General features: G+C 37.2%; 3 protein-coding genes across 3 annotated transcripts in view; 1 reads left to right on the top strand and 2 right to left on the bottom strand.

The window, feature by feature from the left end:
• The window catches only part of LOC149053356 (uromodulin-like), a 272,818-nt gene extending 261,617 nt beyond the window's left edge, over positions 1–11,201 (top strand). Inside the window, exon 5 of the mRNA XM_089190165.1 lies at positions 8,997–11,201. Within this exon, the coding sequence (XP_089046291.1) occupies positions 8,997–9,367 (371 nt within the window). The 3' untranslated portion in view covers positions 9,368–11,201. The remainder of the gene's footprint in view (positions 1–8,996) is intronic.
• LOC149053355 (solute carrier family 25 member 32-like) overlaps positions 1–12,326 on the bottom strand; it is a 42,514-nt gene extending 30,188 nt beyond the window's left edge. The window contains exon 1 of the transcript XR_016181929.1: positions 12,274–12,326. The gene's annotated coding sequence lies outside the window, so the exon portion shown is untranslated. The remainder of the gene's footprint in view (positions 1–12,273) is intronic.
• LOC149053357 (uncharacterized) lies at positions 6,238–8,242 on the bottom strand. The gene is made up of 2 exons (XM_089189970.1): positions 8,003–8,242; positions 6,238–7,608 (listed from the first exon to the last, which is right to left on the bottom strand). The coding sequence occupies exons 1-2, from the start codon at positions 8,114–8,116 to the stop codon at positions 6,583–6,585; spliced, it is 1,140 nt and encodes a 379-aa protein (XP_089046096.1). The 5' UTR covers positions 8,117–8,242; the 3' UTR covers positions 6,238–6,582.
• Positions 12,327–23,020: the final 10,694 nt, after the last annotated feature.

Genomic DNA, 23,020 nt, shown 5'->3' with positions numbered 1-23,020 from the left:
TTACGTTGTGCTCGGCAACTTTTTTTTTTAATTACAGTTCGTTTCTTTAGTTATGTTTGTGATTTTACAGATATCAACGAGTGCAAAGGAAATCACTCTTGTCACGTGTATGCTACATGCATGAACACCCTTGGATCACATGTATGTCAATGTCATGCTGGATATACTGGAAATGGACAAAACTGCTTAGGTGAATTTAATTTCTTCTCTACAATATTTTTTATAGTCCTGTATGCTTTCCGGTTACAGCGCCGCACCATTTAGCCGCGTTGCAAGACAATTAGGTAATTTATTACTCATTACTGGTTTTGATTTAGGCAGCCATTTCTCATGTTAAGAACCTCTTAGGTAATGTCCCTGACTTTTAAATGAACAATTTTGGTGACTGATGCGTTGTTCTGCTTTAAAATTAACCTTATCACAATGACTGACAGGAGCATGAAAATAAAATCGCTCGTCTGGCTCTGAACCCTGTGCACAGAATGGATATGTAAATGATTTTCCAAGGGGCTACGTTTTCGTTGACACTCAAGATATATTTAAGTGAAAAAGTTGAAAATTATTATCGTCAAGTTTTATAAAATAGTCACGATACTACGAGCGCCCTGATTGGTCAAAAAACAATCGTTGATTGCACCGGTAAACCTGCGGAAAATTGAAGTTTATATATGTTATTAAAGTAACAGACCGCACTTTCTGTCGGTTTACCAGCGTAGTAAACGTCTTCAGATGTTGGGAAACCATTCGAAAAAAAAGTAGATCAGTCGCCTCCAGCTCGTTTTGACAAAATCCATCGTGGATTATATCGCAAGTAAACTGAGAGAAAGAGCTATTAATAAAGGTTCTACAAGAACTGCGGTGCTGCGTCGGTGGGAGAGTGCAACAGGGTAATTTAGTATTATCAATTGAGTTGATGAGGTAAATTTGAAAGTCTTTACAGAGGCCAATTTGCATTATCAACTCAGTTGATAAGGTAAGAAAAATTTTGGGGAAGGAAAAAAATCTAAAAGAAATGGCAGGTTGAGTCCTGAAGGGATTGTATATTTTTCTCTGACCTTATCTGACCCTTTTCATGGAAAGAAAGGAAACCTTTAGGAGGTAGAGAGAAATTACACACTCCTGGGAAATAATTGTGTTACTACCGAATACCTCGGGGCTGGCATCGTTGTGCGGGAGCTGAGAATCAAAAATGTCTTAAACGCATTTGGTAGCATATAGTAGAGGTACATACAACTCAGACTTAAATGGGCGATTAAGGCAAAAGGAAACATGACTCTTTGTAATGCTATCAGTGATTGAGGAAGGGCTAACGCTCAAAACGTCAGCTTTTTTACCCTTTACGGTGGCAAATTTACGTTTTCAACTCGGTTGTTAACACTAAATTACCTGCTATAATTATCAAAACCTGGATGATGCCAATATTAAGAGTAGTTACGCTAAACTGCAATTTGGTCCAGTGTTTTGTGACGACCTATCCCCCAAGGGATGGTACGTTTTGTGGGAGCAGCAGGAACAAGCCAGTTGTTTCAGAGCCGATAGCTTGATAAACAGAAATACTCGTGATAAAATATACGTTTCAAATATCTAATTCGTGGAACACAAAAAGAGAAAAAATTGTTTTATTATGTATGATTATCAAAGTAATCACTCGACTGAGAGTCAGCTCATTTATAAAGTGACAAACATGATGAAGTGCAAATATATATGTGGTTTCCCCAGATATTGACGAATGTAAAGGAAATCACTCTTGTCACGTGAATGCAACCTGCACGAACACCAACGGATCCTATCTTTGTGAATGCCACCCTGGATTTAGTGGAAATGGTCAAAGCTGCACAGGTGAATTTAATCTCTTTGCTATAATATTTAGAATATTCCTGCTCGAATATAACCTGAAGCTGCTGAGGTGGCCATATTATTAGTTTCTCATATGTAAACGATACCGGTTGTGCCCTAAGTCTGCCTAGAGCTGTCCTTTAATGCATTGTCTGAAAAAGAAGGAGCTCAAATTCGGATCCTGATGAGTTTATCTGGACATGCGAGTTACAATGTTTAATTCTAAGCAATTGCTATCTACAATCGAGTGAGTGAATAACAGACCAATAATAACTTGCATGCTATATCTGTGGATCCATAGCATTAAATGAAGCAATTTTAGCAGGAACTATCGTCCTACCAGTGCTAAGTTTTGTTTTTTTAAGCAGCATTACCCATACATGCTTATGCACGGAGTTGCCATGATCTACTTCCGGTTTGTCTCAGAGCCTTGATGTTAGGAGATATAAAAAAGAACATTGGAAAGGAGAATATAACATCTAAGTTGCACGTTTCAAATTTCAAGCTCGTTAAAGACAAAGAAAGAGAAAGCTTTCTCTTATTATCTGAAATGATTAAAGTAATTACAAATCGTTAGACGACAAAAATAAAGTGCAAAATGTATTTACGGTTTCTCAGATATTAGAGTGGTTTAGCAAGAGGACGGGAACGTCATTTCAGAACAGGAAAGCGCGCGGATAATCTGGACACGACTCTATTTCGACTTCCGGTGTTAGCGTTGCCGTTCTCCCTATCAAGTTCAGGACGTCATTTCGCTGAGTTTGAGTGCATTTCATTCGTTCATGGTTAAACGGGAACTCATTGTAAACAACTCCATCGTTGGGTCGCTTTATCTCCACATGGTTTGCCATGACTACTGCTTAAAAGAGGTGTACTGTCATGTACTTTCAATTCCAAATTATACTGTACAAAATTATGAAGAAAAACCAGTAGTGCTGAAATCTAGAAGCACGAAACGAAATGACAGCGATACAAATCATAGAAAAAATATATAGTGGGCTTCAAAATTTGATAGATGAATCTGCAGACTCGATAATTAACTGAAATGAAATAATTTCAAAGTTTAATCGCCCATGTGGATTCATATTAACAACTCACTTGTAGTAAACTATCCTCGGTTTGTGCTTGTCGTTACATTCTCAAAGAGGATAATTTCGTTGTCCTTCAAGTGGTCTATGAAACCGAAAATTCAAGGCTGATAATGATCCGAAAGAGCCAAGGTTAGGATACTCAAGACCAAATATAACGTGGACGGTTCGTCGAAACGACTGCTAAGTCACTTTTCAACACAACGCGACGGTCTTCTCGACCTAGTTTTTTCTCGGCATTTTTGCTGCGCGCGCCGTTCTGAAATGACGTTCCCGTCCTCTTGCTAAACCGCTCTATTAACGAGTGTAGAGGAAATCATACCTATCACGTGAATGCTACATGCATGAATACCCGTGGATCGCATGCATATGAATGTCACCCTGGATATGCTGGAAATGAACAAAACTGCACAGGCGAATTTAATCTCTTTCCGGAATATTCTTGACGTAATTGACTCCAGCGCCGCACCATTCAGCCGCGTTCACTCATAACTCGTAATATAAGCAGCGGTTTTTCATGAAGGCGATGAAATTTTTATTTTGTTTCCTGCGTTTAAAGTAGCAATAAATTCCTCAGAGTTGACTTTCCTCCCAAATTCACATCGAGGAAGCATAATTTTATGCTACCTTGTGTACAAAAACGAATCATTTTTTGATTATGTTTTAAGTGATTTAACAACCTTACACGAACTTTTACATGATGCAGACATAAAACTCTGCGTGGAACTAAAAAACCTTCAAGAATACAAAACCTTTAAAGATTCCCTAATAATAATAATAATAATAATAATAATAATAATAGCAGCTATGATCCTTATTTGACTTATGCAAACCGATGAATGAGTTGCCAGCAATCGGATCCTTGTGTTTTCGCAAAGATTTCTGGGAACGCCACGGGGCAAACATTACAACTCTCTAGAAATAAATGTATGGCGAAAGGCTGTTTCGAGGTCCAAAGAAACGTTTACGAAGAGAGATGACCGCTTTTTTTTTGCCGCTGCTTTATCATAATTGGAGTGGGTAATGTTGATTCAAGGGAAGCGTAAGTTTTGTTTGAACAACCATGAAATATGAATTAGAATGAGCCGATTGACTTTTCGCCATGCGCACGGTTTATTGTGAAATTGACATCGTGTTCTGGTCTCGAAATTTAGACATATTAGCCTTTTCAGTTTTGTCTACGTGTGTTAAGTTTAATTATAGCTTCTAGCTTTTTTTTTGGCTTGGTAATACAAAAGAGCGCTACAGCGTAGGAGATCGAAATGGTGTGCTTGGGCATTGAATAACATGGCGATTCATATATGTTATTTGCCGGCTAAGGGTCGGTCCGTATGGTGAAAAACTGTGACCGAGGTCTTGAAAAATGCTGGCCGAGGTCACAGTTTTTTACCATACGGACCGACCCTTAGCCGGTAAATAACATTTTTTTTTAAACTTAACGAAACACATTCTGAAAGAACCCGAATGATTTAGGGCTATAAATACGGGAAGATCTTCCATAAACTGAACAATTTCTGAGCGAGTAAATGGTAGCTAAAGTAAAGGTGATACAAATTAAGGAGAGATGCTGTTCTGAGACATTTTCACCTGCTTTTTCATTCGAAATTCACATCGAGGGGGCATAATTTTACGCTCCCTTGTGCACAAAAACGAAACAACTTTTGATTATACATGACTATAAATATATGAAAATCATACATGTGCACTGCGGTTGAAGAAATGAATATAGAGGCGATCCTCGCAGTTATGAATACCGCTGAACTAGTAGTGAAAATAAGGCCCCAAAAAATTCAGGTCCGAACGGGATTTCAACCCATGACCTTTAGATAACGGTGCAACGCTCTACCAACTGAGCTAACAGGCTAACTGGGAGCTGCTGGTTACAAATAAACCATCTAATTTGTGAATACATTAATGTGATCATATGAAAATAATATATGTGCACTGCTACTGCTAGTTTAGTATAAATCAAAACTGCGGAGATCGCTTCAATGTTTGTAACTTTTGATTATGTTCTTAAAACCTTACACGAACTTTTACATGATGCAGACATGACACACTACGTGGAACCATAGTTAGTAGAGGAGACTGGTTATGAAAGTCGGCGAGCTTCAAAGACCGATGTCTTTGTTTTGATTTTTGCCTTGTCACGTGATCGCGACAGTGCACATTTATCAAACGATCATGGCGTCCGTCGAGTAGTTTCTTGTTAGTTGTGCGATATGTGTTAGGTTTCTCCGTAATTTTCATCAGTATATGGTTGTCATTTTGCAAGAAATATAAAAGTTATGCCAGGGGCTAATTGCTCAGTATTTGGCTGTGGTTCGTGCAGAAGAACGAAGGGAATTGGTATTTGGAAGTTGCCTGTGGCAAAAGACGAAGCTCGTGGAACATGGTGAGACGAATGGCTTGGTGAGATAAAAAAGACAAGAGAAATTGATCAGAACTTCAGGGAACAGTTGAAGAACGATAGAATATATACCTGTGAGAAACATTTTGCGCCCGAAGATATCGAAATATGTAAGTACATATCTGTATTTTCTTGTTAAATTGTCGGATTTGCTTTGAGTTAGTTTTCACCGATCAGTGTTGCTGCTGTTTGAAGTTCGTTCTGAAAGTGGATATGGTTTTAGGTTTGACTATTTCCAAGTTTGACAATTTTATCTTTTCTTTGATAGATCAATCTGCGAAAATGATCAAAAATAAGCCCAAATTTGGAGCTTTGCCGAAGCTGAACATGCCTAAGAAAAGCCATGAAAGCAGCAAGCCTTCACCACGTCCTGAACGTTCGGTTGTAAAATGTAACGAGGGGCCTTTACCACACAGCTGCTACAAGGGATTTTCAGAGCTCTGCCAACGAGTTAAAAGCCTAAAAAGCCTTGGTGATTGGAGCCTGAAGATCTTTGAGGACAAAATTGTGCTGAAGAAAATCGTGCATCCGTACGTTCTGCCACGTTTGGGAATTATTATGGATGACAGTCTTAGCTTTACTGTGAAAGTATTTGGTTCCTATTTACCTGAAGATCATCCTTTGTACCTGGACTATCGTACACCACCGGTTGCTGGGCAATGAAAAATTTTAACAAATAATGTATAAGGCAGGGAATTGAACAACTAGTAAGATATTTCAGTTCTATGCTAGTTATAGTAGTTGGGCACAGGGAGAAGGAAGGGGGAATCCCCAGCCCACAGCCCTCAGTGACTGCCCCGAACATTATTAATTTTTAAGTTTACTGTATTTTTGTATCACTCTCTTTTGCTACAAGGTTCCCAGGAAAAAGGTGTCTCAAATTCATGATGACTAACAAAAACATTTCTTTTTTACTTTTAATCCAACATGAACAACCAGGTGTCTTGTCTTTATTATAGTACATAAAATAACTGTCCTTCAGAAGGCATTTCCCAGGATAATTTCTCTATTGCACTAATTCTGGGTTATCTTAATTCAGCTTTTAACAACCTGGCCCAGGACTCTAAACATGTCATGCATAGGACTTTTCGTGGCATGGTAAATTCGGCTTTACATTGTATGTGAACAGTTCTTAATTCAAATGTTCTTGATAATTGATACATGTAAGTGTTTTAAAACATTCATAAAAAATAATTAACAAATTTTTTACACTGCCATGTTTTACTTGGGATAATAAAATGTTTTATTTTAATCTTGCCTAACTGTTTCTTGTTCATGACTCCTCATGATCTCCTTTCGGAGCGCTTTACCCTTTGACTGCTTTGCATTAATTTTGTAGCGCTGAATGATGTCTTTAGCACAAGATAATGACCGCACCCTTATATATAAACATACAATAGCATGGAAGACATTGTTGCTTACTTCAACATTGGGTATTAGCTCTGCATCTGAAACCATACATTGATAGCTTGACAATATCGCACTGTCAGTTATTGTGTTATGCACTATGCCAGCAATATCCACTTTTTGCAAAGAATTTACTGAAGTTAATTGTCTAAAATGACACTCTGTTTTGAGGAAAATGCTCTGTGCATACTTTGTAATGTTCCACAACCCCCCACGGTTTAAACTCGATACCAGTTTTTGGTTCTCATATCCATGCTCCAGTTTACCAGCTCTCAAGATTGCCATTGCCTGTTGGCTCTCAGTTGTGTTCTTTCTTGCATACTTTTTGTGCAAGTTATGCAACACATATCCACCAACATACTGCAGACCAGCTTGTTCTTTCTCTGAAAGCATTGTTTGAACAGAAGGTGGGTTTTTGTCAGAAGACTTGATGCCTTTGCAGAAGGATAGAATAAAATCAGCTACCTTGGTCGCAAGAAGTGTTGCAGCATTACGAGACAGTCTTTTGAAAAAAATTGTAGATTTCAATGGTACTTGAGCATAGTAGTTGCCATAGAATTTCTCAGCATTCCCAGTTTTGAAATAGTCTTCAAATAATTTCTTTATCACAGTGAATTCTTGTGTTTCTCCTCCAGGCTCTTCATATTCATATCGTTTTAATTCGTTCCTTAGATCTGCTGCAAACACTTCCCTTTCACTAATGTTCTTCAAAGCATTGTTTACTATCTCGGCAAGAATGCTTGGCGTCAAAGTTAAATGATGTGCGTTTTGATCTGCAATGTGCTTTGTAGCTCTGTGCCTTTGGTAGCCTCCTCTTGATTTGTACTTTTTTCCACAGTCGCTGCACACGATCTCTGTTGATTCGACCTGAAAACGAAAAAGTATCAAATCATAATTCAATAATATTGTAGTCTTCAGGCCTCGACTTTCAACGATCTACTGTCACTGGTCTTTTTTCCTAAAGACACATTTGCCAATATCGAGTTTGTTGTTGTCGTTGCATGCCCCGTGAAGTCTTCTCAAAACAAAGAATAATCCGGCAAATTCAGCACCTAAAGCATCCAGAGCACTTCTGCTAAAGAAATTGAACGCATTTTTTATGAAATTGCTAGAGTATAGAGGGAAAAGAATCATCGAAAGCGTCGGATCAATGTTTTATTTATTGTTTTTTGGCTGGCGTGACAGCACAGTCGCGTACAACTCCGTAATTCTTTTGGAAACAGACTAAGTACGGGTGAATGTTTATATAATTGGCACTTACTTCACTAGCAACAGTTGAAAATTGTTCCTGTAGTGCTTCATCTTCGTCAAGAAGGTCTAAAATTGCCTCAAAATCATCGCCGAACAAGAATAAGTCGTCTCCTGCATCCGCCATCTTTGAAAGTTGTGCACCGTCGCGATCACGTGACAGGTACGTTCAACATCAGAAGCGGCCCTATTGTTTCGCGCTTTGAAGGTTGCCGACTTTCATAACCAGTCTCCTCTACTAACTATGGTGGAACTAAAAAACTGTTAAGAAACTCTAACCTTAAAAGATTCCCCTATAATAACAGCTATGATCAATCAAACTCATTTGACTTTTGCAAGCCAATTTGCGCTATGGTTATAAATAACAAGATGATGCCAATAGGCAGAGAGTTCTTACACAGTCATGGGAAATAATTGTGTTATTACCAAATACCTATGGGCTGGTATCGTTGTGTGGGAGGTGAGGATCAAAAATGTCTAAAGCGCATTTGGTAGCATTCAGTTGAGGTACAAACAACTAAAGGCTTTGATGGGCGATTAAAGTAAGAGGAAAGATAATTGTTTACAATACTATCATTTCATTTTAGTTCTTTTGTGCATCATTATTGTCCAACGCAAAATTCTTTTTAAAATTAATTTAATGCATAGTTGTTCTTGTAACACGCAAGTCCTATCCGATTATTATCGAACTGATTGACTTGAAAAATGTCAAAAACAAAAAAAATGATATCATTAGTACTGCAACATTTTGTAATATTTATTCATTTTAATAGCCGACCCATGTTATTATCATCAAAACCTGAGTGATGCCGATAGAAAGAACAGTTACTCTACACCGGGATTTGTCATGTACTACTTAGCCCCTTAATTTATGTAAAGTCACTTGTCTTCTTAAGTACAAGTTTCACCACTGATTGACAAGCTGCTAGAATTATAAGACGTTAGAAAAGATCTTGAACCATTAATGTTAATAACCTAAGTCCTGTTGCAATTATTTCACTTTGTAGCCGATCCTTGCCATCATTATAAAAACCTGACCGAAGCCAGTAGAAAGATAACGTACGAAACACCTCACGGTTCAGAGTTGTGTGACAGCCACCTCCCTGGGGGATGGTATCGTTTTGTGGGAGCTGCAGGAACAAAAATGCCAACAACGCGTGTGAAAGCATTCAGATGTGGTACAGACTGGCCAGGCTGGTTGGATGGTGCTCATCCTACAGTGGAAGATGGTGAGGTTCAAAGGACGGTCTGCTTTAGTGATCGCCCTTCTGGTTGCAAATACTCAACAAAAATTTTTGTAAAAAACTGTGGATCCAACTACATCTACGAACTTAAAAACCCAACTATATGTAACTTACGCTACTGTGGTACAGACTGAATGTAAAGCAAATGCACTTCGCGTAGTGGGAGGACTCATAAATCGCTCCGTAAGTACATGTGTACAAGGTTTTGACATGCGACGTATTCAACTTTTCTTCTCTATCGTCAGCAGATTTTAACTTTGGTGGTAAACAAGTATTTATTTCATTAGAATGAGAGCCTTTGTCATTGAAGAGAGAATTGCCCAAAGGATCTTTAAAGTAATCTTCAAGTAATATCTGCAAGACACAAACTCTCAAGCTTATGGTTTTCGAGCCTTTTATTTTATTTTTTTCGTTTTTTTCATCTTTCTATTGCTGTAATTATAAACCATGATTATTTTAGCGTTGGTCAGTAGAATACAAACAGGCGCTATCTTTCGTTATAAGCGTAGAAAAAAAAGTGATGAGAGTCAAAATCCGATGTCCTATGAAATTATGTTAAGTTAAAGTAATAATAGTAACTCAGTATTTTGAAACGTTGAACCAATTTCCAGACACAGTAAGCAAAATTCAATGGTTTAGCCTGCGTAACCGTGTGTTAAATGTGTCTGAATCGACAAGAATTCATTTGAAATTATTGGATCGCTTACATCTCACGCTTATTTTGAATCCAAGTTAAAGATCTTTACGCAATGGCTTCAAAGTGTCCCTATACAGCTTATTTAACTAAACGCACGGGCATTTCATTCATTCCTGACGAAATTTGTTAAAATAATTTTATACAGGTAATCACGTGTTTCCAGTGCAATTTGGGATAAAACAGAAAGAGAAACTTTTCAACGACCAACAAAATTGCATGAAGCCGTAGGGCGAGTGCAACTTATGTTTGTATTATTAAGTTTAAAAGTTGCATATAGCTTTTAAAAGTTGACCTGTTTTACAACGGTTAATGTTTGCCCATCACATTTACACGCTAAAAGAAAGGTATTCAGAACTGCAATGTGTTAAAAACAAGTATTTAGAGCAGCATAGGTAAACATAAGTTGTAAATAACTTTTTACACCGTTTAAGTACATCACCAAAAATATTTTACAGGAATGTTAGATTTGAAATCAAAATCACAGTTTCTCGCTGTGAAGTTTTCCTTTTTCATAATGCAAACATATTCAAAGAATCCTATGAAAAATAATAAGCGTAGAAAAGAAACCCACCCCCATCATAACCCCCAAAGGCTACTGCCTGATATTTCAATATTCTAGCTGAGATTAGTCTTCCAATCATTTGATGTTCAAGTGTCTCTTGTTTACAAGAAAAGACCTGAACACAAAGCAAATGAGGCAAAGCAATGCGAGTTTATTAACAACGAATCAAAATATAGAAAAATCGTCGGTGGACTTTTTAAAGCAAAGTGATATGAGCTAAGTCAACTGGGGCTCAGATTCTTGAGTGGTGTAAATAGAAGGACATCGGGTATGTTATCTCATTATCTCACAATACTTTGTAAATACATTTACCTTACACGGACTATTCTCAGCTGAGTTTCATAACACGAACACGACAGTAAACGTTGAGGGCAGTGTAGTCCACGGGTCGGAGTAGGTTCTCGATACTTCTCATCTGATGACCGATTGTGTGAAAGACTCTTCAAATTCACGTGATAGCAATCGCGAAAGAGTAGCTTTCTCCATTTTTTACTGGAGTTGGTGTCAATAACCAGGGGAAAATAATAACCACAACAAGGAAATGTTGCAGTGAAGTAAAAACAGAGCCATAAATAAAAACTGGGTTTAACTTTACATCGCAACGATTCAGTAACTAATGGAGAAAGTTATAGAAAAAGATTTTAACGTAAGGAATAGAAAAAGGAAAATAAGCTAATTTTTAACTTAATATTAAACATTTTTTCTTGATTAATTGCAAGTAGTTTTCACAAGCATTGTTTGAATAATTATGAAGTTAATAGTAATAAAAAAAAACTTGCAAAAAGGCATCTCTTGTACTTCATGCCCTTGTTAGTGCTACGAGAATGTACATAAATTTGATACCCGCAAGAGACAAGTGGGGGGGGGGGGAGGGTTCTTCATAAAAGAACAATGGGAGAAATCATTGTTATCCTTAGGACCTGAGAATAGTAGTGGATACCTCTTGCATTGTTGTACATAAATTTCTCTGGAAAAAAATCTTATTCACATGCTGCTGGTAAATAAAGTTACCGATCAAATGTGTAAACAAACTGGGCGGTTAACTTCGCATGGTTAATATATTTTTTTCCATGAATGAATCCGTCGGAACTGTTGCAGAATAAAGCCTGGTGATAAAACCACGTGCTGTTATATTGCCCATCGTCTCCATTTGCCGGATTGCATTCTTTATCCTGTCAATGTCATCTGTCCGGCAGAAGAAAGTGAATAACGTTTTCGTACATCACAAATGTGAGTGCACATGCTGGTGTTACTCTAAAAAGAAGCAAAAACAACAACAATAAAACATACGACAAACAGTAAAGTCAACAATGAACGTTTTTACAAAGATTACGGTTTCAGGGTTTCTTCTACAGCGCGTCTTTGATGGATTCCCGAAATTTGAAAAGAAAAAAACAGAAAACCGCTAAACTTACACTAACGCACAAATACTTGTGATAACGATAAGTATCTTACTTATTTCACAGTATTCGAACATAATTATGACGAAAACAATGACATGACACCTACTCTGAATTTTATAGCCTCTTAATGTATCTCAGTATCGCCTGTCTCTTCTTCCCAGTTTCTCACAGACCAGAGGGTGCAAATAAGTTCAAACACCTTATGGGGGTACCCCTCCCCTTAAGACCCATTCCTTTACAAAGCGCCACCTAAAATTAAAGATGGGAGCCCACTAAGCCCTCTTGGCCAATTCTAGATTATACCTTGCGGTTTAACACGTAAAACTAATTAGCAAGTGTACTTGTATCATTAAATTTATCTTTAACATTCTGCCTTACCTGAGGACACTGGGAATTAATCCTTTGTAAAATCCTCTTACTCCTTCATGCCTTTTCCCAAGGAATCGACACAATGACCTAGCTGGGGGCTCGAGGCTCGAGCACAGACCACATCAACCTGGAGTCGAGTAAACCAGCCGATGAGATTACCGGCCTGAAAAATAAAAACAGCCTTAAACTACAAGTTTATTTCAAGATGATACCACGTAAAAGTAAAACGAAATCTATGTCAAAAGGTTAATAAATTGCTAATGAATCTCCCATTCTAACCTCAAGTCTTGCTCTAACCACTTGATAAGGATATGTCGCTGTTGCGGCGAAAAATTTCGACAGTGAAGCCATTACAAGGTACTCTGTTGAACTCTATGAAGAAAATAAAAGTTAGCAAAACATAAATTAGGGAGCAAACACTTTATATTAAAAAAAAAAACTATTATACTTTCAGCTCTTCAGAGTGATTCCCAAGATAACCCACGGTTACAGAATAATAAACTTCATCCTATTAGTACCTTCCTACCAGCCACGTGTACAATAAAGGTAATAAAGGTTGTCTTTTGGGCGTCAGTTGTGGCTTCAAAATGCTAAGGCTCCTCATGGAGGATGACTACTCAAGATGAGAAGCCAAAAACTTCCCCCACCCTTCCCTCTCTCATGTTTTCCTTTTACATTCGCCACTGGCCATTACACGTGTTCGTGTTGACCCTTTACACCCTAACATCAATATCCATCTTCTCCATACTGTTCTCTGTACATTTCCAAAGATACTAACAAGGAGAATTTCTTAAACAGTCAAGAACTTTTTCGGTGGCTGAATATTTCCTCTATTCTCATGACCTCCATGTGTGATTCAGAGGTGATATTGTAAGGAGAAGTTAGATGTCAGTCAATCTTGGGGGGGGGGGGAGGGCAGAGGGTTGATTCTTATCAATTCTTCTGGGTGGAGAGGGGAGTTGAGAGAAAAGTTTCCTTCCAGTAAATGACAACACTTCAATCATTCACACTAAGCTATTTATAATGATCAGAGTAAAAGCACTTCACATGTTTTGTATTTCAAGGATTAAGATCAAGAGTTTCTTGTTTGCAAACTCGGTTGAATTTGTGAGCTTTAACACGTATACAATCAACTATACAGACACGTGCAGACAGTATTCACCAGCTTCTTGTTGATTGGTGTTCCAAAATATTGACTGTAGCCTTTCTTCAGCTCCTCATAGTCCATGAATTGCAGTGCTACGTGTGATACGCCAAAAATACCTGGAACGCAACCCTGGTCAAGTAAAATATAATGATATGAGCAAACTTCGTGTTCCATCCAAACACATAAACTCAGGTAAACTCTAAGCTAGGCAAAGATAGCGAGGTCTTAACTCTAAGACTGATGTTTGTGCTTCTCTTTTGTTTTTGCTCTTTCCTTCCCTTATTCTCTTTTTGATTGTTTTTTTTCCACCTTTTTTTAAGGAGGTTTGAAAACCACAGTTGGCTTAGTGCATATGCAGCAATCAAAAAACATACTAACTACAATTTTAAAATGTTTTACTTTAAGTCTCAAAAGTGAATATCAAAGACATAATTGTGATTGCATCATGCAGACCTACATCTGTAAGATACCTACCTAAAGTTTTCTGCAATCAGAGTACCAAACAATAAGTCACTTTAAAAAATAGGCCCAATGTATTGGTGTACAGTTTTCAAATTGTGCTCCATAAGAACACTTTTACACTTCCACTATTGAATCACCCATATACATTTAAGAACTAAAGACTATATATATATTTAATAATTCCTCTATTATACTACATTTTATTCCATTATTTTTTTTTGTACTTAAGCTCAAGTTATTAAGGTACACATGGAGCGGTACACACCACTTGTGACTTCTTGGGTTTGGTTGACTTTATTAGAGACCAATACCCTGCATACTTCACCAGAAGACCAGCAGACACAGTCAAAATAATCTCAATTTTTAACTTGATCAATCAATCAAAAAGCTGTCAACAGATACATATCAAGGTTACCTTGTATAAACCTCTCAACCCCTCATGTCTCCACAACTTTAACGGAGCATCTGCAAGGATCAAGGAGTACAAAATAAGGCATGCATCTGGATTTCATGTAAGTGAGGAATTGGTGAGCACAATTACATGCCCCACCACCTTGATTTCAGTTCACAGTGAAATTATGATTAAGAAAAGTATCAAACAATTTATTATTCACTGCTGAATCAACGTTAGGCTTATAAAAAACTAAAGAAATGATCACAAACTTGAAAGAGCTCTTGATTTTTAACTACATTGTCCTTGTAAGTTGCATGTCTGAAATGTTTCTAGAACAGTACGGGGGAAATACATACTGATGGAAGGGTGTAAATGGTTCACTTTTCTTTTCTCTCTCTTAGGTAAAAAAGGTGTCATTCATCTTTGCAAACAAATATCTTACCAAAAATTCATTCGTACTGAGGTGTTTGTGTTTTTTCAGCAAGGGAATCAGAATACTAGAGACATAAGTGAGTTTTGACCACCCATATTAGGTTTGTTAGGTAACCTGGCACAAACCACCATCATCGTGGCAAGAGTTGGAAAATCGTTTTCTTTCGTTTTTTGTCCATAAATAGCTTTAGGTAAATAAGATACCTGATGTGGATTGTTCCCGCCAAAAGCTTTTTATTTTTTAGAAAAATTAGAATATCGGTTTTTGTGGTCGGGGTCACAAAATTGGCAAATCATTTACGTGAAATTTGCATACATCAACTTGCCTCTCGTTCGCAAACAAAGTCGCACGGAGAAATTTGGACACTTTATTTCAACAGAATCACTGTTCTTCTTTTACTAAAAGATTCTTTTAGAGCAAAAGCGAAACTCACCGAGCAGAAATTATTAAAAAATGAGGAATAGGTTTTATGGATAACAAAAACTCCGTTTTGTTATTGATTTTCGACGGCAATATTGCACATGTGGTATAACTCCAAATTGACTTCATTCTAATTAAATCCCACATTTAGACATACATCTAAAACATAACTGGGAATTAGCTTGGGTTATTGAATGAAATCTCTATAAGGCGGTATCGAAGTTAAGGAATTTTCACGGTGGGTCGGCGGTAATTGTGTAAACACTTCCAATTTCGAAATCCATGAAATTGGATCCCCAAATACTCATTTTTAACTCGTGAATTGCGCGCATGCGCAAGAGCGAATTATAGATACGATGCGGGGAATGGCATTCGCTCGCTTGCTCGCTCCAAAATATTGACTGTAGCCTTTCTTCAGCTCCTCATAGGCCATGAATTGCATCCAAACACATAGACACAGGTTAATCACTCACAACTCTTTTAATGAAAAATTTTTTTCTGTCTGTATGGCAATACATCAAAATTAAAAAAAAAAAGAATTTATACCACTCTTATCACTCTTGGAAAATAAAGAATTCAGTGAAATACTTAAAATGTTTAGAAAAAGGTTTTATATTTGCATTTTTTCAGAAGGGAACCTATGTGGCTGCTAATTTGATTGTTATGTGCGCAATTACCATTTGCTATATCATCATTTTTTGATCGCAGCCGCGTACCAAAAAAGTGCCATACCTATGTCATTGTATCTTTCTATATGGGTGTTAAATGCAATTATTTGAGCTATGCCAAGCTGGTGAGGCCTTGAGTTTGGCTGAATTAGGTTTGCATGGTTGCTGCCTCTAAGAGTCATGTTTATATCTCTGCTTTGTTTTTGCTCTTTCTTTCCCTTCTTCTCTTTTTGATTGTTTCCCCCTTTTATTAGGGTCGTTTAAAAACCTCTGTTGGCTTAGTGCACATGCAGTGACCAAAATGTACCAACTATAATATCAAAATGTTTCACATTAAGTCTTGAAAGTGAATATCGAAGGCATAATTGTGATTGCATCATGCAGACCTACCCTTGTAAGATACCTAGAGATTTCTGTAATCAGATTGCCAAGCAATGGGTCACTTAAAAACAAATTAGCCCAATGTGTTGTTGTTCAGTTTTCAAATTGTACTCTCTAAGAACACTTTTCTACTTCCACTGCTGGATCTCCCATGAACCTTTAAAAATTAAAGACTGCAGCTCCACAAACGTTAAGGAATAAAAAAAAACTGACGCTGCTCTTAGGTAACCTAGCCCGCACCGTTTTATTTTCTCGCTGGTTAGTGGTGCTGTTTCTTTTTTTTTTTTTTTTGGTCTTTTTTTTTTTTTTTAGTCATTTGTGGCGGTGAAATATCGCTTTCCAAAATCTCACAGTTTCAAAAAATGACTAAATTTTATCGATCGATACTTCCATATTTCCATATGGACATTTTTTAATACAGTACTCCTAAGGATTATCTCTAAAATATCACCTGTGATTGCCATCCATAGAAGGCTTGTGTATTTGTTTGAACACGATGATGGTCGAATTCCACTTTGGTTCCCTCGACGGTTTTAAGGTTTTGCGGTGCCTTGAAAGAAATCAAAAGGAAAATAAATGGGCTAAATGTCGTGCGGGAACTTGCTTTATTCTGTAGGAGTGATGTTTAAGACTGACCTATACATTTAAAAAAAGCTATCGATAGCGCTCATGTAAGTTTCGGCAAGAACGGAATCATGAGGTTCACTTTGGATAAATGATTCAAGAAAACTTTTCTCTCACTTTTTGATAACTGAGTCAAAAAAGTCAAAAAATTGATTTTGGGAATAAATATTAAGAGAATAAAGTTCAAATTGCTTGACCGATCGTACTTATTTTCTGCTTTGAGAAGTGGAATCTTAAGGACCTAATTATCTTCAAGCCGCACTGGTGTTCTCAGTCGGTTGTGATTTGCGTCCACGGGGCGTCTTTCCGTGAACAATGAAACATTTTGCTTTTATTACATAGGAGAAATTTCCGTGTTTTCTCCCTAATTATTGCTGTTTTGAAGCCAACATTTTCATGTGTCTGGAAAAAAGCACGATATTTTCCTGAAGAAAGGAAGCCAAGGTGTACGCGAGTATGAAATGAAAATGCCCAGCTTCAGAAACTCTCCGGGTTTACATTGTTATATTTCTACATAACAAAGAAATGATCATGTTCAACGGATAAAAGACGGTTTTTTGACTTAGGAGAGTAGGTTATTTTTAATACTGAGGAATAAACAGGAAGAAAAACTTGTTAACAATGGCATTTCTTTGATTGACTGTCGAGTTTTATGTGGTGTTTGACGCAAGGTGTAGTTCTTACCTCTGGCAAATCATGCTATATTTGTTAAGAGCAGCTGTTTGTAACAGAGACATTCGACATGTTTTAGCTTAACAGCCCCTAAGAGATGATAATCGATTCTTTGTGAAGTTGCTAAGTACGGGGGCTATGGCAAATATTTGCCTGTTCATTGTTCGACCATTTCTTGCAAGAGTTACTGCTTTCGTTAAATATATAAAAAGAAGAAGGTGTTTTTTTCTCTTGTTTCGTTTTTGAGAATTATTGCGGCTTATAAACCCCAGATTGAACTAAAGAATCTTTTGCTTGTTATGACATTTAAAAATTTATTTAAAGCTTCCAATATAGGAGAGATAGTACCATGAATCTCGAGAATTACTCAGGAATGAGAAGTTGTCTTCCACATTTGGAGAGTCAAATATGTCCAACACCTTCTAACACTTTAGAATACAACTTCTCAAATTCAAAAACTACTCTTAAGGTGATCATCCAGCCAAGACACGCCAATTTCGCCACGTGTGGTTTGTATGTGGTTTGAAACCCCGGTGAAACAATGGAAGGGCGCGCTATCATAAACTGATAACAAGAACTCTTGGAATTGCCAATTTCAACAGTACCTTTAGTCATTTATTCATTGCTAGTGCTGCATTTAGGCGCCAACACCTCACAAACCTCAGCAGACTTAACCTCACTAATCTTTTCATACTTAAATAAAGCGTTTCACCGCTGACCAAACTGGTCCTTAATTAGCCTCTCTTCCACACCTGCGTTAAGTAGGCTGGAAGCACATGTTACTCTTAGAAAAACCACCATAACAGTGCATTTTTTCGTAACAACAAACTTTCCGACAACGTGTGAAAAATTCGTGAATATTTCCATTTCCTTTTATTCCTGAGGCGCGATTGAGACGCTATTTAAATAATTGTGCATCAGGTTTCATCAGGGTTTTCAAGCACTCGAAAACAATGCTTCCATCAGTTTTTTCGTGCTTGGAAACCCTGATGAAACCCTTACACTCGTTTTTGAAATAGTACTTCAAACGCATACAGCCGTGGTGGATTGTAGAATCTATAATAACGAAAGAGGAAAGGAAAATGAATGAAATTACAGTACTTATGTCTTTTTTTTTCTTATCAAAACCGTGATCGCTTTTGAATGAAAGTTTTCCAAAGTTGTCGCGATATGCAAAGCCGCTCTTGATGTTGGATGATGTCGCAAACAGGCATTTGTTATTACGTTCCAAAATGAAAACAAAAAACAAAAAAAACGGAATATAATTAAACACGTTTGGGGGTTCTTTCACTCATATTTAAGAAAGCAGGACGCCCATGAATTGTGAAGGGAAAACAGTGTTATTTTTCTGCCCTACGAGGTGCGTGCGTTTTATTTCATCATATGAAGGTTCCTCTAACGTTGTTTTTTTCTTAAAGCTGATGAAAATTCTAAGAAAACCACCTGTTTTATTTTACCCTAAGTTCCACTTTAGACACTCATGTAACTTCGAAAAGTTGCAACGTACATTTTTTAACAGATTCTAATTTTTAAAGACAAAATAACAGCGCATTTTTATTCTTTATGGCCACGCACTGAAAGAACATAAAATTATCATACGGCAACAATAGTAACGTTAATTGTGCGATGTTCTATTGTCGACAAAAAGGAAGACAGAGCAGTTTAAAACCATCACCTCTTTGTTAAATGCCGCGCACGCCACCAGAGTTTTCACTGGAAGACTAAAGTGGAACGACAACCCGCAAATATCACTGATTTTTTTAGTCCAGCGATTTAACTCGGCGTTATTCTTAATTCCTAAGAAGTATTTTCCCAAACGCCAATTCTTTCTTCTATTTTGTTTTACGTTACGATTAAAACTAGGTAGTTTTAAAACTATCACCTCTTTGTTAAAAGCCGCGCACGCCGCCAGTGTTCTCACTGCAAGACTAAATTAGAACATTAACCTTTAAAGATCATTTTAAATCCAACCACTTAAATTGAGCGTTTTTTAATTCCTAAGTGGTATTTTCCCCAATACAAAATTTTCTTCTCTTTCCTTTAAGTTACGAGAGTGAAAGCGTGATAGAATTAAGACTAGCGCTTAAGACTAGCGCTTCTTTGATAAGAGAAACAAAACTCTTGACCAAGTGAAACCATCGATAAAAGCTTCATCGTTTTGCAGCGTTGTGCTGCGCGCTATTATCAACTGATGCAAAGTACAGTATAAAGAATTTAGCATTTCCAGGTATCTTGTTTGGGGTTAATAACAACAGTGAATTGTTTCTTTTTTTCCTCTCGTCCTCTTGCCAAGTATAGTTCGTGAATGTTGTTAACAACAAAGCTTCCTTATCGTGTTAATAAATTTATAATCAACTAGTTCGGTGATGAAAAAAATATACTGAGAGACCAAGCATAGTGAAGGGCATTTTCTCCCTTGGGTACCCCTGTGTGAACAGCACGCTTATGAGCAACTTTTCCAACCCCTCTCCCCAAGTGCCGCTAATTTGACACACCGACAATTTTGCGACGATTTGAAATTCATCTTCGTCGAGTCTCGGGACAATTTCCTCAACGCAACAAACAACAAAAGGCCTATGTTTGAACTTGTGAAGTCGAATTTAACCCACAACAATGGCCCATTTCTTGATACGCTTAACGACAAATAGGAGCCAGAAATTAATTATTAAGAGCATGATAAATATTGATTATTGTGACAGCAACTAAAGTTACAAGAAACGATGACGCATCGCTTTTAGAGGGTTGATCAACGACAAACAGGAACAAAAAATTAATTATTAAGAGCATGATATATAGATATTAACTATTGTGACAGCAACTACCGTTATAAGTGCCAAAGACAGCATCGTTTTCGGAGGGCTTTTTATTCCTCGCTTAAAACTCTGGAGGAAGCGTGCTACATGCTAAAAAAAAGGTAAGCCAGTTTTTTTTTGTTTTTTTTGTTTTTTTTTTGACGCTAGCACGTTAAAAATCTGAGAATGAGACACTATTAAAATCATTTGGATATAGTGTAATACTTATTCCTTTCTGAAAAGAGAAGAAAAACATTTTTTTGGCGAAAAACTGCGATGAGATGATCCTCTCTCCCGACGTCACCGAAACTTCAGATCCATTATCTTTTTATGCAGTCCTCGCAGCTATGTAATGGGACAAGATGTTGCAATTACTATGATATATCTAATTTCTCTAACTAAAAGAGAAAGGATCTTTCTAGTCGAAGGATTCACGACGTGGGCTTCCTACCACTTTTTTCAAGTAATTTGTTCAAAGAGGATATGTTAATTAAATATGAAAACTGTCTTTATCAAATGTCCAATTTTAAGTTTGCAATGCAGCACAGTAGACGTAAGTCGGGTGTTGCTGTTCGAAGCAGAAGACTTTTACATTTTGAAATCTTGGGCAGGGAATAAGAAACGTTTAACTTGACTATGACTTCCTGTGCGACGCAAGGTTTTAGAACACTTTGTTTTTTTGATGTTGCATAAGAGAGAATTCTTCGATGTGTTAGGTCTTAATTTAGATTAATCATTGCGCGAAAGCATCACATTCGACATTCATATCCTAGCAGTGTACATGAAGTTTGTCACCACGCACATAGCCTTACGGCCTAGCCTGCCACGAGTTGGTAGAACATCCGAGGTACTTATCACAAGGTGGTAGCTTAGACTCCTATTGCGAGCACTCTAAGTTCTTTTTCTCCGAGTATGCCTGTGTCATTTACTTAAATATCATCTTTTAAAAGACTTCGATGTTTCCATGAGCACTCCATTTCGTATACCGTATGTACACGGATGATTCGTAAACATCACCTTGGATCGTCATCCATAGAAGGTGTGTGTATTTAGTTTAGGAATGTTGATGGTTGAATTTGCAAAAGTCTTTTTTTTCTCCGAGATTTTGAAGTTTTTTTGTGCTATGAAGCCAATCAAATGACCAAAAAATTGTGCCAATTATGCGGGGATTCGCTTTAATACGTGTAGAGCGTGGGGATAAAGCTTCTCTAAAACCTGAGTCCTTTGCAATTGTAACGACTTTGTAATAGTGCAGTTTGATCGTCCGGGTGAGTGTAGTCCTACTGAAGGACTGTTTTTGCACGGTGATGACTGACGTTTCGACAACCCGAGCGGAAGTCATCATGAGAGTCAAGTGAAAAGTTGTTGTTAGTCGAATGGTCTAAGTCCGGTTTGTATAAGTGATTGGTCAGAATTACCGTGATGCTATTGGCTGTAGGACTTGGTCGTGATTGGTCGGTTTTAATCCTTTAGTAAAGTTAGGTCGTTCTGTTCGTAACAATTTACGCGATATTGTACATCATTTTAGTAAAGTTGTTAAACAATATCACAATAAACGGTAAGAAGAAAAAAATTTTAAAACCCAGAGACGTTTGCATATGCTGTATTCAAGAATTAATTCATCCGAAAGAAAATACATGTTTTTGGAAATTTTACAGAAAAAAAGGGACTTAAAAAAATTGGTCAAGTTTTCCTTTTATATTAAAAAGATAGCTCATTACGATCTTAGCCCAAAGACAGACAAGACCTGCTATTTAATTTGGTGCATCAGTATTGTTATTGGCACTCATCAAATTTTTGAGGTTATGCTAATTTTTTCACCATTTCGCAAACCAATGTTTTTAACGATTTTCTTACTCTTTTGTCACTAATTTTTTTAAGTTCTTGGACAGCAGAATTAGCTGAAAAAGCCTAGAAGGGTTCTTTTATTCCACAAATTCGTCAACTTCTTAGAAATTTCTTGACCTGCGACATATGTGCGTAATACCTGCGGAATAGGAAAACAATGTTATATCCCTTTTTGTGATATGAAGATACCTCGTACTTACGTGGAGAGTACACTAGAGATCTAAATACCCAAAGACCCCAACCGAGCATCACGCCAGGAGTTAGAAGTATAGTTATTGTATACTAAACAACCTACTGAAAGTGAGTATCACTTCTTTATCACTCTAATGGTTGCCTGGGGCGTGATTCTTTTCTCTTTGTACTCCTTTACATGGTCCCTTATACTTTTCGTTTAATTTTATTTAATAATTACAGCTGCTGACAATTTTAAAGAGCCAAAGTACTTGTTAAGCCAAAATTACAAGCCTGACTCATCCCGCTGCAGTAGAGCTACAACATTTACTGTAAAAACCCTACGCTTTTTGAGACTGAAATAAACGGTGTATTTTAAATCTCGAGCACTAGACAGGAACAAGGAGTTATTTATTAGTAACATTCTTTAGAATGACTGTTGTGACAGAACCCATAGCTGCAAACCGACAAATATTGACCAAGGAGTCTTTTAAAAAGTAATTTAAATTTCTCTCTATAAACTCTGTGGCAATCGTGTGCTATTATGATCCATACAAAAAATGATGATATTAATAATGAACTCACTGCATCAATATTCTAACCTGTGAAATGCTTTGTAAATAGACCAAAATATTTATTAGTTATGTAAGTCTCGGCCTCGGCCTCTGCATTTTGTAAACAAGCGGCAAAGTACTGGATGGTAACCGATTATGGGGTGTTTTATGTGGGGTTTGACGCAAAGTA

This window comes from Pocillopora damicornis, chromosome 1 (genome assembly GCF_964200805.1).
Source record: "Pocillopora damicornis chromosome 1, jaPocDami1.2, whole genome shotgun sequence".
In the NCBI taxonomy this organism is placed as follows: domain Eukaryota; kingdom Metazoa; phylum Cnidaria; class Anthozoa; order Scleractinia; family Pocilloporidae; genus Pocillopora; species Pocillopora damicornis.
Note: the sequence above shows the minus strand (reverse complement) of the source record. Positions and strands in the feature narration are given on the sequence as shown.